The sequence below is a fragment of the Cygnus atratus genome, chromosome 19 (assembly GCF_013377495.2).
Source record: "Cygnus atratus isolate AKBS03 ecotype Queensland, Australia chromosome 19, CAtr_DNAZoo_HiC_assembly, whole genome shotgun sequence".
NCBI lineage: Eukaryota > Metazoa > Chordata > Aves > Anseriformes > Anatidae > Cygnus > Cygnus atratus.
In genome coordinates, this window is record NC_066380.1 from 4,828,970 (window position 1) to 4,845,794 (window position 16,825).

Here is a 16,825-nt window from a genome sequence, read left to right on the forward strand (position 1 = left end):
TTTGTTGTGATATTAATGAAAGTGGGTGAATGTTGGATTTCTTCACCTCCAGCTTGGTGAGAAGTAATGAGGAGCACTGGGAAGGAGAGTCCCTATTAGCATTAGGACTTTGCAGGTCTATGTTTTAGTGGTGTTGTCATACCTTCAGGGACTCCTCCATCTGTCCTTTCGATGTACAGCCCATATGAAAAATCAAAGCCTGGCAGGGTATAGCAGTTTCTCTGGGGCTTTCCCAGTTCTGCCTGCAGAAGAGTGAAGTTAAAGGAGAAGCATAAAGACCTTGTTTAATGAGGTAAACCTCCTGAAAATAAAAATATGTAACAGAACGTGACCATGAGTGTCAGCAGTGGTTCTGGCTCCACTTGGCACAGGTTGGGATCCCAGTGTCTGGACACAAGGGAGTGCCGCAGTGCAGGGAGGACTCATAGCCATTAGGCTTCACCGATGCTGAAGCACGAGGGATGCTGAAGTTCATAAAAGTTCATACCTGAGTTATAAAGTGACCTAGCCCTACTGGGAATAGGGATCTTGATTTAATATATATGGACTTGAAGTCTCCTTTTTTGGCTAACTTATCCTTTGGCTTGGGTGCCCAGCTGTGATATCTACAGGGGGAGACTGCAGCTAGACTCGACTTTGCTTTAAGTTGCTTCATTTCCAAGTTGTTCTTAGAAAGCTGGCAAAAACTCCCCCAAATGCAATCACACCACCACTTCAGCCTGGGAATAATCAAGACGCAAGGCATATTGTGGGTGGGATAAGGGAGATGAAGGGGGAGCAGATCCCGGGGTTTATAGCACAGAAAAGAGAACTTGAGCTCAATAACCTCGTTTCTATTTAGTTTTAAAATGAACTCTTCCCCAGCCCATGTGTATCCCAGCCTGGTGTTGTCTGTGGGATTAACTGACCTCCCTTCACCCCTTTGTCTCTACCCTCCCATCTCCATGGTGAAGTCACTGCAGGATGTGTGTGTCTTGAAACCTTATTGCTGCTTGAAAGGGAGGCAGTGGAGGAGGGAAGGGGTGAGAGCCTGGCAGCCTGGGGCTGTGCGTTCCTGCTGGGGAGGCTGCAGCAGGGTCAGACAACAAGCCCCCTGGAGCCATGTGGCACAGTGTGGGTGCCTCAGACGGGTTATTTTCCATGGGAAGCCTGTTGGGGAGGATGGAGGGTTGTGGAAGCTGGATTGGCAGATCTTTTGGGGAAAACGGAAATGTCGAAATACTATTCTAGTGCTGCATGCTGGAGCATCATTGAACACTGGCATTGAAGTGGCTGTTATTATGCTCCAGAGTGAACGCTGGATCGGGAGGTGCTGAACCAAATGTAGTCCTTTCTGCAGGGACAGACTGTAGCTGAAAATGATCCACTTCAAACTCGTCACTATGGCAGGCCAGGGCTGGACAGCAGTCGGTAAGGGATGCAGCTGCCTACTGGAGCTCCTTGTACAGGAACATTGTCCAAACCCAAATTTACGTTCTGCTCCCAGCTAGCCTTGCACAAACCTTGGCTGGGGCCTCGGACCATCCCCAGCTCTCCTGTATGCTGCCAGCCTGGTGGCCCCTTCGCAGTGTGCCATAAAGGGCACTCACTGGGCATGCACGATGCTGCAGCGCAGCTTGAGCTCTTTCTGCATCACCCTCAGCTCAGGCAAAGCTCTCACTGAGCTTGTTTTGCCTGAATAGCGAGGGCTAAATGCCTGCCCAAACAGGCACCTGTCCAGAGCGCTTTGTGCTGAGGTCTCCAAAAGTTGCTCATAATTCCTCAAACTTTTTGCCTGGAGCCATTTTTTGTACGTTGTCAGTTTGGTATTTCTCAGCTCCCACCTCTACAGGCCACTATGCAAAGACTTAAAAGCACGCAGAGGCTGCGGACAACATGCTGTGGGCACTGGGTTCCTCACCAGCGTGTCCAGGGGTGAGATGGTGCCTGCATTTGCTTCCCAGGTCTGTGAGGGTCACATTAAATTCACCTGCTTGTGATACTATAAAACAGGTGTGGTGTCCCTGTGACTCTCAGGAGCATAAGTTCACCAGAAAATGAGTTTTCTGGACTTGCTAGACGTGCATAGACTTAAACTCTACCAGCTTCCTTGCCCTGCATGAGCCTACAGATTCTTTGATGTCAGCAGATGTTAGTAATGAGCTTTTTGAAGGCAATCAAATGAGTAACCTGAAGGAATCTGTGCATGAAGTGGCTGCTTCCCCCCAGCTACCTCCTGCAAAACCCTCGCAGGGGAAGGGGACCGTCCCTTGCAGATGTGTCCAGCACTGAGCACAATGGGAGCGAGTGGGCTTTTAGTGCTACTGCAATTGAAATATCACACGGCAGCGCTAAACCATATGTGCATGCTGTGTGTGAGTTAGGGAGCTCACGCAAAATGCATAAACTGGTGCCAGAAATGATAAAGGAGCTTTCACTGTTGATCTATTTCTCCTGTATTTACAGGCATTTGTACAGGAGCTATTTTTAGGTTGGTTGTCACTCGTGTACCAGGGAAATCGTACAGAGCTCTTCAGAGGCACGAGGAAAGGCTGTTTCCCGGGGTCATGTTCTGATACTGGATCTGCTAAGTGAGGCCAGGAATCTGCTGCTATGAGGAAGGTGTGGCAGGTGGGAGAAAATCTCTAAGAAACCGCAGGAAAGGAGAGGTTTGTAATCTGTGGGGAGGTGGCTTCCAGACCTTTGAACGCAGAGCTGTGTAGAACAGAAGAAATTACGGCATTTAAAGGTTCCCTTTTGCACGGCACCTGAAGTTAACACAGTTGGGTATTCACTCTGTTGCAAAATGAATGCATGCTGTTTCTTTTTATGATTGGGTGGCATTTTACAGTCACTTTGCGCTGAATAAATAATGCCAAAGGTGCTGGCTAATTAATTAAAGAAGAAAAAAATCTGGTCCAATATGTTGAACATGGAGGGAACCTGTGACTGAAGCAAACCAATAGGCTCAGAGGAGAGGACTCCACATGCCAAGAATTTTTTTTACCCACAAAGGCAAAGAATGGGAAGGATGTAGCAGGAATGAATCTTGTTGAGTGTAATCAAAGATTAGTCTCTCTCATTCATAAATTAGCAAAATGCTGCTGCAGCCTCGCAGGCTGGTTCCATTTGTTTGTCCTCAGGCAGTGTCGGTGTGCTGTGCCACAGAGCGGTGGTGGGAGAGAGCCAAAGTTGGTGCAGAAGGTCCTTTTTTCTTCCCCAGCTCCAGCACTGTTTGCTGTGTTCAGGTTTAGACTGTCACAAAGCTGCTTGGCTGGAATACAGATCTGTCTGACAGCTGTGCCCATCAGCAGACAACTTCATTAAACCTCATTAAGATGTCATTTCTCTGCCTTATTTCCCACCTCTTGGCTCTAATTAAAACCGTCTCTCTCTGCATCCCAGGCGGTCCTAATTTTCTCTGGGTACCTTCTGCAAGTTTTCTCCTTTTACGACCTCAGCGAGGAAAACCAGGCATCTTAAATACTGTTTATCCAGCTCATTCAGAAAAGACAACTCTAGGCTTTCTCCTGAAGCATTCCCAGCGTATCCTGCAGAGATCACCACCTCCTAGGACTGCAAGAGATGTGTGCTGAGGCTTTGTTTGCTCTCTAAAACTGTCTTCAAGGACTCAGCTAATGCATCCCCTTTCCCCTTGAGCCAGGCAACTGTCATTTTTGAACCAGGTGTGTGTCTTGTGCTTGGAGAGAGCTGCTCCCAGTCTGTCTGCAGTGCAGTGCTGGTGTTTGGGCAGTGGGATACCCTGCTCGGCTGAAGAGCAGTGTTGGGTGTATTGAGCTCTCTGGCCCTTCCTGGGTAGGCTCTGATTTCTGCAGCCTCAGATTTGAGTGTCTAAGGGTATTGGAAAGTATTTCTGCGGAGCAAAAGGAGGGCTTGGAAATGGGTCTGTTTGCAAAAGGTAGGTGAGTTGCGAAGGTGCAGCAAAGGACAAAAACTTTAAGGATTACAGATTTTGTTGCAAGCCTCATGTGTCTTGTCCCGTGGTATTTATGATCATCAACACATTTCATTAATTTTCTACAGATGACTGAGACTCTGAGAGGGGTAAGGCACCTGCTTGTGTACAGAGGGGTACAGCAAGAGATGGAGACACAGGTTTTTAATCCCTGCATCTCACGCAGCCCTTTGCTGGGAGGGGACGCTGGGCAGATCCATGAATCCCTTCTGCTCCAGTTCATCCAGGGCTGCCCTGTCCCTCCTCCATGGCTTTGTCCTGAGGGGGCCTGCAAACCCTATACCGGTGCATTTTCAACCCACCAGGCCTTGCTTCCTTCCCTACCTTCTGTTCCACTTTTCATTATACCCCCTTGTACAGTAAAGCCTCCCGTCACGCTGCCATTACTATTATTATTGCAGATTTACTGCACTTGCAGAGTGAAGTGATTGCGGTGACAAGGCCCAGCATTTTTCCCTCCTTCCCCCCGCGACAGCTTGAAATCAAGCCCTTCATTTGCATTTACATGATCTTGCTGTGCAGCTTATGAGATCGGGAGATTTATTTGCTACTTAGCTTGATGTTTGATTACACTCTAAGAAGGCAGTGAGCTACAAAGTGCAGGGATACATCAGAACTGAGCTACTGAAAGCCTCTGGGGGACAGTAACTCAACATCAGGTTTAGGTAGATGAGAAAGGGAATGTTCAGTGTTTTGAGAAAGGCAAATTTGATCAGTTTTTTAAAGGTGGAGGGAAAAAACTTATTTTCCATCTCTCTCAGAAATGGTCGGGAAAATAAGAATATTAAAAGCACGTGAAAATCTACATTTGTTAGTGCAGAAGAAATCCTAGCAGGGGCTGGTGGCTGCTGGGTGGTATGCTGCTATCCGCCTGCAACTTCCGCTCCCAAGAAGATTATTAATAATAAGTTGGCACTTATCTTTGAAGCTTTTCATAAACATTAAAGGTCAAAGTCAAAGGAAGTTGTGATTGATGAAGAACCACAAAATCTGGCCCTGAGTTATTAAACTTCAGAATGCGTTACTGAGCAATAATCCCGCTGTAATAGCTGGGGAAACTGAGGCAGGGAATTAATGTGCCCATGTCTGACAGCAGAGGGAATGGAGCTTGGACCAGGGAAAACAGGACTGCGGATGGTGCCCTGTGTTCAGAGTGGGAGACCAAATTATTAGTCTCCCACAATGGTGTGTGGGCCTTCCAGAGGGAAGAGCAATGCTTGGGCAAAAGGCTTTCATTGGACTTATCTGGGGGTAATGCTCAGGGATCTGATATCAAGACTCCTTTCACTACAAGTACTCCAGATAGGGTAGAGATGCTGCTAATCCAGAATGCATTTATATGTTCAGTGTGCGCTAATCTGTGCTCCTGACCGATCCACACTGGGAGCACCAGCCTTATTAGACAGAAACCTTCTTGTCTCAGGTCTAAATGTGAAAGATTTTCCCCTCCAGAAGCTGTTTTGCACCAGGGTGGCAGCAGGAGTTTGTGAGGATGGATGGGACACAGGTGTCCCGCCCGCTGGGTTAGGCACAAGTGGCACAAAGGGGTTGCAATGGGCACTCCCACCCCAGGGTTTTACCCATGCAACACCAGTTGGCCCCATCCCCTCTTCTTTTTGCTCTCCTGCTCGAGGGCAGGACCCGGCCTAGCGGGGTGGAATTACCAAAAACTAAGGGTTGTCCGTGAGGGTTCCTGATGCAGAGGAACAGATCTGAGGAAAGACACCCGCTCTCTGGTACAGTAGCTTCATATGTGAACTGTTTGTAGTTCGCTTTGTCTTGAAAATTGCCATGAGATATGCTATTACAATTAATCATTAAAGACTTAAGAAAGAGTATACCCCATTACATAAAAGACTCCGGCGATGATCTTTATCCAACTTGTAAAATGGGCAGACTTGATGCGACTGAATAATTTTCCTCTCATCTGCACAAAATCATGAATGCTAGTCATACTTTGAGCCTGAAGTGAACACTGTGAGACCAGCCTATAATTACCAAAATAGAAAAAAAGAACAGCGTTTCCTAATGAATGACAAGCCACTAGGTGGAAATCTAATTTGGTCTAATTAAGCAGCCTTTGTGAGGATTTGTCTTTAGATGAAAAGAGGGAGCCAAAGAGATCTAAATGCAAATGAACTCTATCATTTTGGTTTTAAAGGGCCAGACAGATAGAAAAGTATTTGCTTGCACAATACTTTAATTTGTCTTCATGGGCGTATTCACCTTCTAGGTTTCCCCTGAAAAATCTTATTTGCTCCCCAATTCTGGGACTCTGAGCACTAGTCACTGCTTGAGTTAGAATACAATGTGCTGTTAGAGGGACAATTTTAACAGTAGGGTATGAAAAATGCTAAAATTTTCTTTCTCTGTAACAAGGTTGCTTCTTTCTGCTACTTGAAAATGGTTTTGGAAAAAATCATCCTCTTTGCTAGGGAGTGAGATCCCAGGTCTGCCACTTTTGGTGTGTGGCACAATATAATTCTGGGATCTTTGGGGGCACCTACTGGACCCTGAGCTCTTCCTCAGTGCATCTGTGTCAGTATGAATTACTTCAGCACTGATAAATCACCGCCACCTTGCCCAGTTGTGCTATTTCTGCTGATTCTGCTGACAGTCTCAATGCTGGGAGCAGGCAGCCCAGGTACAGCCCCAAAGGCTGAGACTTGCTGAGGTGTTTGACTGTAATTGAGATGGAAATATTGAAAATGATCTTCTCCTGCTCTATTAAATCTGCTCCTGACTTTAAGATAAATTTGTCTGTGTAAGGTTTCATGCCAGCGCTGAAGGTCAAAGCAGCATACGTGTTTCTGTAGTGGGTGTCACCGCTTGTGAAGTTCACATCGGCCTCTGCTTGCTCGCAAGCCCCAAAGAAGCAGCGTGCTCTGTAGTCATGAGACAAAGCTGCTGGCAGGAAGGATGCATTATTTGGGCTAAACGAAGATGGGTGCAGCTCATAGCTACTGCTAGACTGAGATCTTACCTGTACCTGACCTTCTGAGCTACAGCTACCTCTCCTCTCTAAGAGGAGGAATGAGCCTGAGATGGATGTGAGCATGTGTGGGGAACACAGCAGAGAGGTTTGGTACAGGGAAGGTTCTGCTTTGTCCCATGGGTCGGGGTATCCCTGCAGCAGTTGAATGGTGAGAGAAGTCTGAGATGATGAAGATGGTGTGTATAGATGGATCAGGGTGGGAAAACCAGTGGAGTAATTCTGTCTCCAGCATGGCAGAAGTTCTGGGAGCTTTGCAGAGAATATGGGCAGAGAAGCGAGTGGCATATAGCTTTTTCTTTTTATTAATCTATTTTACCCTCTTTGCATTTCTCTTTCCAGAGAGATGAGGGGCCTCCAGACAGTGGTTGAAAGGATGTAGCTGGGTTGTTCCTTCCTGAAGGACCACAGCCTTGGGGATCTTCTCTGTATTGTAAACCGAGATCAAATTCTGCCAGAGAATGCTTTTGCTCAGGTTCTGTTGACTGCAGTAGCAGCACTGGGGTTTAGATGAGAACAGGATTTGGGTTATTTGACTGAGAGAACATTCTATAAATGTTAAAGAGATGGGATGGCATGTTAAATGTAAACTTTCCTCCCCCTTCAATCAGTTACGACCTTTTCTCTGTGCTTTCTCCTTAGTATTATCTATTCCATAAGCCTCCCCATCTGCTACTCTGAGAAAAAATCCCTTTATGTTCTCAAGGCCAGATGTTGTGCTGGACAAACTCAAACAACTCAACTCAGTGAAGCTGTTCCTTCAGCTCTGTACAGGTAGTTTTAATTTCTTCCTCGTGAATTTCTTTGGTCGCTATCAAACATATTAGGCAAAATGCTGCCAGCATCCACATAGCCCCAATGACATTAAAGGAGTTGGATGCGAATGAGAGTGTGACTCTGGGCTTTTGCAGCAGAACAAACATGGCCAAATTCCAAGCATGGCAGCATAGTTCCTCTGTGGCATAGCTATCTGATCTTAGGACCAAATTTAATCCCTGGCTGCAAATGAGATGTTGACTGCCTTGAGAGCTACCTGTCACTTCACAGCAGAATTTGCCTGAAGTCGATGTACTTGTGGTTCCACCCAGGACAAACTATTGAAGTATTTCAGACTTACAGACAACTTGTAAAATTTGGGCAACCCCTTGGTTTAGGAACCTCTTTGCTTTCACTCACGGAGAAACTCTCATCTCTGATCATAGATGCAGGAACTTCCCACCTTGTCACCTCATGTACAGAATAATCTTCGTTTTCATTAGAGAATAGATAAGTTTTTGCTGTTTAAAAAAAGGATGCTGTTTCTTTAATGTAATAAAACCTCAGCAGGACAGAATGTCTTTAGTAGACTACCCCCAGTATTCCCATAAGAAATCAAATATAATCCTATTTAAGAAGCTTTAAATAATTTTGAGCTTTCATATTGACTTATTAAAATGCAGCTTAAAAAACGCCTTCCTTGCAATCCCTTTACAAGGGTCAGGGATATAAAATTTGAAGAAATATGATTAGTAGATCAGTTGGAAAGATATATGCAGCAGCTTCCAATTTTATTATTTAAAATGCCTTTTAGAAGAAAAGGTGATTCAGTAAAAAGTGGCACCATCTTGCTGAAGGGATGAGTCCCTGGCTTTCCAGCCCTGTCTCCTGTCTACAACGCCCAAAACATTTGCTGGGCTTTTCTGAGACCTGAAGAGCACTTGCAGCTGGGAGTGAAAAGTTGCTTTATGTCCTCATATTGCAGCAAAATAGGGGCTTATCAGGCTCTAAGCACGGCAGTAGAACTTGTGCCTATCCACTGTTTGGTGCAGAAGACAGTGAAGGTAATAAAGATGCAAATCTGCCACAAAGGCATTGCAGAGCTGTTGTGAGCATGGGTACAGTTAGGCCCATACTGCCTCTTATTGCCTGGAAACTTTAAGGCAAGAAGAGCTCCCGTAAACTTTCAGATTTTGGTTGGAGTGGGATGAGCCCCTTCATTTTCTAAACATCACATGCCCAATTAAAAAATCAGAAGATGAAATAGGGATGTTGCTCTGCTGACTCGAACTCTTTGCAGGGTGAATTGTGTTTTGTCAGAGCGGTGACTGTGGACTCCACCAACATGTCCCGAGGATCCTGTCTCAAATCTCCATCCAACACTTTTCAGTTCCCCATGTTCAGTCCTGTCGACTTAGGAGGCATGTGAATTGTAACCAAGAGCATTTTGGGCACATTGCTAGAAAAAATTAGCTTAAAGGTGCTCAGCAGTGAAAATTGAGTCAGTTACAAGTTGTCCTGAGCTTCAGCTCCACAGTTCTCCTGGGATTAGCAGGGTTGTACGGATGTATGTGATGAGACAATTTGACCCCCACTCTTGAAGTATATTAAATACAGTGAAGACCCAAATTGTGCTGTCAGTTAGAACTCCTATTAAGCACGGAGGGTCTTGTGCTACTGCAAGAATCTGCCCAAGTCATTTGCTCTGTCCTACAGCAAAATGTATTCAACATGCTGAAATTAAACCGCAAAACCTAGCAAGCAAAATCACACCCTGCCCATTACACTTACAGCCAGTTACTGTGAAATTCTAATGTGTCAGACTCTTTCTCTGGGAAATAAGGTAGCTAATAACTTTACTCCTGCCTAAGGCTGGACTTTGGTCAAGGCTGTCAAGGCTTCTATGATTTTCATGTGTTTTTGAAAAAAATACCCGTGATTCTGACACATTGGGACTTGCATGTGAGCAAGCAGGGAGCTGTAATAGCTCAACTTCCCCAAGAGCTGCAGAGTTCAACCTTGGGCTCTCTGCATGACGAATACCAGAGGGTTCTGAGGCCACGAGTGCCTCAAGGTCTTCAGCTCCCAATGAAGTTAATGGCAGTCAAGCGTGATCGGCTGCTGGTAGGATCTTGGCCAGAGTTTGCTCTTGTGGCAGGAAAAGCAGTGACACCAAAGGCAAGACCAGCAAATGCTGGTGAGAGCATTAGTGCCCTAAGGAGTTATCATGAGTTTTTTTTCTTGTCCTGATTCCTAATCCTGCCCAGATTCCTAATTTTCTCCATTTAGGACAATAATAATTAAACTAGGCTGAAGCAGCACTGGAAAGTTGCTGCTGGATAAGGAGTTATTGTTGCCCATGGCCTGGTCTTATCAATGGCACTAAAAATATGGCCAAAGTTGTTTGGCTTACAAATTAGTGTTCATCTTTGATATATATATGGATTTTCACAAAATTCCCTTTAATCCTATATCTGATTCTTTGACTGCTTTCCCTACTAAATCTTTTCAATACAATCTCTGCTCTGCTCAGTTTTTCTTCTCAATCCCGTACTTTTTTGCAAGGCTGAAACATAAGGGGTCAGATATGGCTCAGGCGATGTACACAAGTAGCCCAATTACTTTCAAAGGGGGCTACTCTTGTGAGGCAAGAAAGAGTTGGCTCTGAAAATTCACTTCATAATTGCACCATATTTGCTAAATCAGATGTTTTATGTGCTTAAGAATTCTCTATGTTCCCTTCTTACTCAGTCATTACAAAAGGATCCTGCTCTGCTGGAGTTCTGACCCATATTTTCAGTGCTGCAGTCCAAATTTGGTTGCTAAAAGGTAAAGGCAAAAATCTGTCTCCTCACATCTCTCCCAACCCCTGTTCAGCTGCTGTGGTATTTCCCTTCATTATGCTGCTGCCTCAGACTGTAAACCTCTCTAATTTTCTACATCGCAGCTATTTATTTAAATGCTAACTCGCATTATGAAGTGATAATCCACAAGCGCAGGAGATAATTTATGAAGCATTTAAATTAAGAGGAGCAGCTAATTGGGAGCATGTGTCTTATAAGCCTTGCTAACACCAGAAAACTACAAATTAGGGAGAAAATGGAAGATATTTTTATCTTGCTTTTCTTTTGTAATGCACTGAGGAAAAATATTACCATACATCACACAAACACTGCCGTTCACAGAAGTCTTCTTTTCTGTTGTTAGCTTCGTAGCTAGTGTAACGCACAATGTTCTCGTTATTACAAATTCCTTACTATAACACAAAATAATCTTTGCTCTCAGAGAAGGTGGAATGAGGTGGGGTTGTCTGTCTCCAAATAAAGTGGAATAAATTTCCTAAGGAAGGTCCCTTCCCAGCTACACGTGTTAATTTAAAAGAGCAAAGGCTCCCTTGTTATGTAGGGATGTTAAAATGCATTTAATTTAGGACTGCATCATGCTGTAAGCTTTATAGGTTTGTGTTGAAATGAGAATGAGCGTAAATGGCTGTGAATCAGGGAAAAGAAAATACGCTATGGCCACAGGGCCAGAGAGAATGTACTTGGGATGGTCTGTGCAGATTTCTGTGCCAAAGTCACAAACTTCATTTTCTTAGCGGTGTTTTAGTCATAACAACAACTACTAACCTGAATTTGAGTACTGATGTGCCCCATGATGTGCAATTCCTGGCATACAGCTGTGTGACAGAGGCTGCTGGAAAGGGGTGGTGGGGAAAAAGAAGGGTTTCAACACTAAGCCAAGGCAACTGCACCTGGAGGAAGGGGGAGGCAGGAACCATCCCCACCTCAAAGCTGACAACCATGCACCAGAATCCCCGGTTCTTTGAGGCTTTTGTCTCAAAGGGTAAGCGGCAGCACTGTCCTCAATAGGCAGTTGCCTTTCCCTGAAAGCAGAATGCCACTTTGGCTGCTTTTTTGGTTGCTGGTGCTTTAATCGCAAGAAATGGCTGGAACGTTCTCCCAGAGGAGCAAGAGGGTTTCTGGGCTCCCCAAAGAGCATCCAGATGATTGTGCAATGCAGTCAGGAGAGAAGTGGAGATATTTAGAAAGCTGTCAGTAAGGACTTTCTTAATATACAGTTGCTGAAGGGAGGGAGAGAACAACTTTAGAGTAGTTTCCAGTACGACTGTGTTAGATGTTTAGTTAGGATCCTCCTTTACTAGGCAACCGATTCTTGTGGGTCCCTTGAGTGGCTACTGGAGACAGATTTGCTGTTAGAGTAAAATATTGTGCGCACACCCTGCCTTGCAGGGTGCCCGTGAGTGGCGGCAAGGTCCCTGCATGGCAGAATGCTCTGGAGGTGTGTGTGAATTCAGCCCCCGCGTGTGACTGCAGGAGTCTGCTGTGTGTCTAGAAAATACCCCGCTTTAATATCTGCATTTGTGTTTCTGCTCTTACAAATCTCCCTTTACGTATATCCTGTCAAAAGCAGTCAGCAAACAGGCTCTGGTGTTATTGGAGTTGCTCCTCAACTCGAAGGAAGCCATAAATCTGAAACTTCAATCATATCTTTATGATCATTCAGCAAACAGAGATGGAGGATTTATTCAACATGGGATAGCAAAGGGGAAACTGCAGGGGGTTATTGCAGGAGATATTGGTTTAGCTAAGGCAGAACTGCTCCCTCGGGCCTCTCTACGGCCGAGCCAATGAACAATGGCACCAATGACAATAACAAGGCAATTATGGGGAAGAGGGTGAGGAGGGGGTAATGCTTTGTTAAAGATATAGGTAAGATTCCAGCATGGTGTCTCTTTTGTGTGCTTTCAAAACTAAAGGATGGCGCGTCTGCCTGGGGTGGCCTTATTAGGAGCTGGTGATCCTAAAAACACAGCAAGTGCTTAAAAGAGCTGCTAGCTTGTGTGTGATTGTGCTGCTCTTAGGAGGTTATGAAAATTTCCTTCCTAATCAAATAGGGCTGGCAATAGGTTCCTCTAATCCATCCTGCACCCCAGGGCAGGAGATAAGTACCTAAATCTCTGCTGGCAGAGGTTTGTCTCTCTGGCCATAGTTAATGTTGGGTTTTCTGCATTTAGGGCTAATGCTTGTTCCTGGGAGGGGGTTCAGGGCACCTCCCCTTGCTGGGGGGATGCTCAGGCTTTCACCCCAGGCTGGCTTTGGTGTTGTGCCACAAATACTACAGCAGCCCTTTGGCCAACATGACCTGGTAGGGCTGTTTTGAGATTGCTCGGTGACCTGCTGCCCAGCCTTGCACTGTTCTCGGCTTCATATTTTACTTTTTTGATGTAGCCAACACTTAAAAGCCTGATGAGAAAACGAAGCCCAATCCTTAAGGCTCAAATACAACGTGACTTTGAATGCCATGAGCTGGTGCAGCAGCACTGGTTCTCATGGGGCTCAAGTTGGGGCAGCACCAGAGGGGGGATCCTGTGGTGCAACCTGCCCCCAATGTATGGTGATGCTGGGGTTGGCCATGAGCAGGGGCCTCCAGCAACAAAGTTGTCCAAGTGCAAGCTGGAAACACACAAGCTTTGGCACCACGGGGTGGAAATGTTCATAGGAGAGCTGGATCCTGCTGCTGCTGCTGCCAATCTGCATCTTTGCAAAGTTAGACAAATGTCTCTTAAAAAAAAAAATGCAGTGGTGCGAAAACAGGAAATAAGTGATCCATCCCACCTGTCCTGCCTCCCCTCCCATTCTGCTGGCAATTTTTCCTCCCCCCCTTCCCTTGTGAGCCTCTGAGCAGTTTGTTTTTGCCTGCAGAAGGAAGCTTGAAATATTGCAGAGGGGGTACAGGCAGCGCTCCCTGCGGCCTTGCCCCTGATGGCACGAATGCAGACATAAAATAACCCAGCACCATCAGTAACCTGTCGCCAAAGCCCCACTACGAGGTGAGAGTTTTCCTCCCTGCCGTGGCTGTTAGCTGCAATGTATTTCTCCCTGCACTAAGCACCGTCTTTCCCAGGGCTGCATTACAATGATTTATAAACCCCATTTCTGTGGAAAACTAATAGATCAAAGTGAGGAGAAGGAAAAGGAGACATGAGCAGCTGGAAGAAGATATTGAAGCATGAAACAAAAACAGAAATGAAAAACTAGTTTGTGGCACTAGTGAGTTGTTCTGTGCTGCACTTCTATTATTGAAAAATAATAGGGGAATCTGTATTTTAATCCATTTTTTAAGAGCCATTCAAGTAATCTGACTAGGTCTTCCTAGAGCCAGCTTGCTTTTGTGTATTTGTGCATCTCTTACAGAACCAAGCGCTTCTTGCTGTTTAGTCCTTCCGTGTCTATTCATTTTTAGAACTTCTGTTTTGTACAGTCTCTGGATTTTCTAAGAGGTTAGAAAGCATTGCACGGGGAATTGATGCTTGGCTGGACCTCAGCCTGGGATGTGCTTGATCCTGAGCTGGATTTTACAAAGGGACATCGTGGGCTGGGACTGGGGCAGCCAGTAAGGTGCTCAGCCTTTGTTTTGGTTTCCTCTGCTGTACACCGGGGATAAACAGATGAGATTTCAAGTGTAATTCTCAGTATCAGTCGAGTTGCATCCTGACTGAATTGAGCCAGGAATACAGACCCATGCTCACCCTAGTTTTACAATGATTAATGCATTAGTGTTTGTAAGAGCTTTTGAGATAGGAAGCTAATTGGGCTTTTGTGTGTGTTCTGCTTGTCTGCTTCAGCCGCCAGACATCCCTGACTTCAGACATAGGCAGCGGTGGAGAATTATTATGAAAACAACCATAATCCTTAGTGCTTGTGCAGCACTTAATATAAAAAGTTTTTGTATGAGCCTTATATCTACAATTTCTGCACATGATGCATATATAAGCGAAAATGTTACACACAATAGATGAAATGCATTGAATAGGCCAAAAAACAGATTTGGTGGAAAACAGACGTGTGTGGTAAGACTGCAGGGGCTTTTGTAAAAGGCTGTACAGAGCCAGGAGATGGAAGCTGCTGAACTACCCTTAGGTATGCTCAAAACTTATGAGGTTTGCAGGTTTCTGTTCAAAGTATTTTCTCTACATTCCTATTGCTTGTTTTGTTTACACTTTCTGTGGCAATTTTCTGTTGCCAGTTAATGCTGCAGTGTCGTGTTGACTTCAGGCTGGCTGTTTTACCTTGGTTCCTGATTTCTGTTGTATCCTTTGGTGCTGGTAAAGCAGTGTTCCTGGGGGAAAGCAGGTGCAGGGATATGTTCATGGCCATGTATAATTGATACTTCTCACAGATAACAGAGGAAGCAAGCACGTATTAAATGGGCTAGTGTGACCGCTGTGCACAAGGAAACTGCACTTGTTCACCCAGGAATGGCACGGGCAATGAGGTGTATTTTCCTTTTGGTGACTTGCAAAAACATGGCCTGGAGAAGAAACGCCTAGGATGGAGTTCAGGAGTGAACATCCATGATGTAATCTGCTTTCAGCTACGCTTCATGACTACCAATAAGTGAGCTAAATGCTGCGATTTGCAAGTTCAGCACTGGCCCATTAAATCAGTCTGAGATAACCAACATCCGCACAGCTGAGACTGGCTTTTGGCTCAAGGCTCTGATCAGTAAGAGCTGAGTTAACATGAAAATACTGCTCTTGATTTTTGCTCGCACCCCTCTGTGATGCAATTTAACACCATACTCAAAAATATTTCAAACCAGAGGTCATCTTATTAAGACATTTGCTCCCTTCCTACTTTTGGCTACACAGCCCCAAGTAAATGCTGCTCCACTGAGCTGAAGCCCTGTTTTCACTGCCTGGATCCTGTCTGTTTCTGACCAGAGTCTATAATGCAGCTGCATCTTCCCTAGACCTTGCACTGGTAGTTGCAGACTGCATTCCCAGTTACTACAGGCAGAAAAAGCTGTCCATGCTCTAACAGCTATTGTAACCATCCTAAAACTATGACAGCATCTTTCTTCTGACTCCCTATGGCCTAGCCAGTCTTTACTCTTCTTCTGTTCCCTGTCTGCAGAGAGAGCTCGCAAGATGAAAGACAGCTAGGAAGGTAGGGAGAGCTAAATGTGGACTAAGAGCTGCCAGAGGAATATGAGAGGAGAATTTTGCCCTATAAGCTTTAATAAGGTGGTGGGTTAAGAGAAATGCAGCTAGGGAGAAAAATGGGGAATTTTCTTTCTCCAAATGGGCACTGCTTCAGTTTGTAAAAGCACCAGGGATTCCCCATGTGGCTTAATTTATTATTTTCCCACTCGTTAAATGCCAAAACAATAAAGCAAAATCTATCGTTAGCTTTAAAATGCAGATGATTTGCATATGGCTGTGATAGTCCTACTGCTGCCTTCATTTAAACTCAGTAAGCCAAGGTACCTTTAAAAATTATGACTTGTTTTACATTTAATATACTGAACTATGTTAACATAATATTAAGGGGCTGACTTCACAGCTTAATTGCTGATCGCGTAGAAGGCTGCTTTAGCAGAAGCATTAGCCTAGCAGTGCGGTAAGGCCTGATGTGGCAGGCTGGAATAGCAGGCTGCACAAAGGGGCCGCAAGCTGCTCTTTTCCCGGTGCGATGCCCTCCCGAGAGCACCCTAGAAACCCAGAATAACTACTCCAATCTTGGCTCACTCACTTGTGCTAGAAGGTATTTGGTGCCCTATTGCAGAGCAGTGCCTGCATGACACAAACAGGATGTAACTGCACATGTAAAAAGTCATATTGGAAAATCAGTTTTCTGTTCAGTAAAGTTTTGTAGAAGGGAATGAAAATCCTATTTCCTGGCAGAGCTGAACATGTACTATACTTTCCAGCACTGGGTCTCCAAGGTTGCAGTAGAGAGATGGTGCAGTTCTAGCGTTATTGTATATTCTCACTTTTTTTTCCCCCTGCGTTTTTTGACCCTTGCCCGTGTCAGGCTGAATGCAGACAGGGCAGGAACTGGGAAAGGGAACCTGGCCTACAAAGGCTCTTAACCCCTGCCTGAATTCAGAGACAGTGTTCTGGGTCAATATGGTTGGCTAGTTGCAAAGACTGCAAGCTGGTGCTTGGAAGGGGGCCCTGTGCTGTTTCTTTTAAACTTCCCATATTTTCAGCATGCTGAGCCTATGGGCCAGCACACAATGGCAGGGCATCACCTTTCAGGAGGGAAATTCTGCAAGTGGCTGACTCATAGCTGATCACCTCCAGCAGCAAAGTG

The 16,825-nt window shown here is 45.3% G+C and overlaps 1 protein-coding gene across 1 annotated transcript in view; it reads right to left on the reverse strand.

Moving 5' to 3' along the window:
- Window positions 1-16,825, reverse strand: part of CFAP77 (cilia and flagella associated protein 77) — a 60,758-nt gene that overhangs the window by 24,936 nt on the left and 18,997 nt on the right. The window contains exon 2 of the mRNA XM_035555299.2: window positions 143-242. Within this exon, the coding sequence (XP_035411192.1) occupies window positions 143-242 (100 nt within the window). The remainder of the gene's footprint in view (window positions 1-142; window positions 243-16,825) is intronic.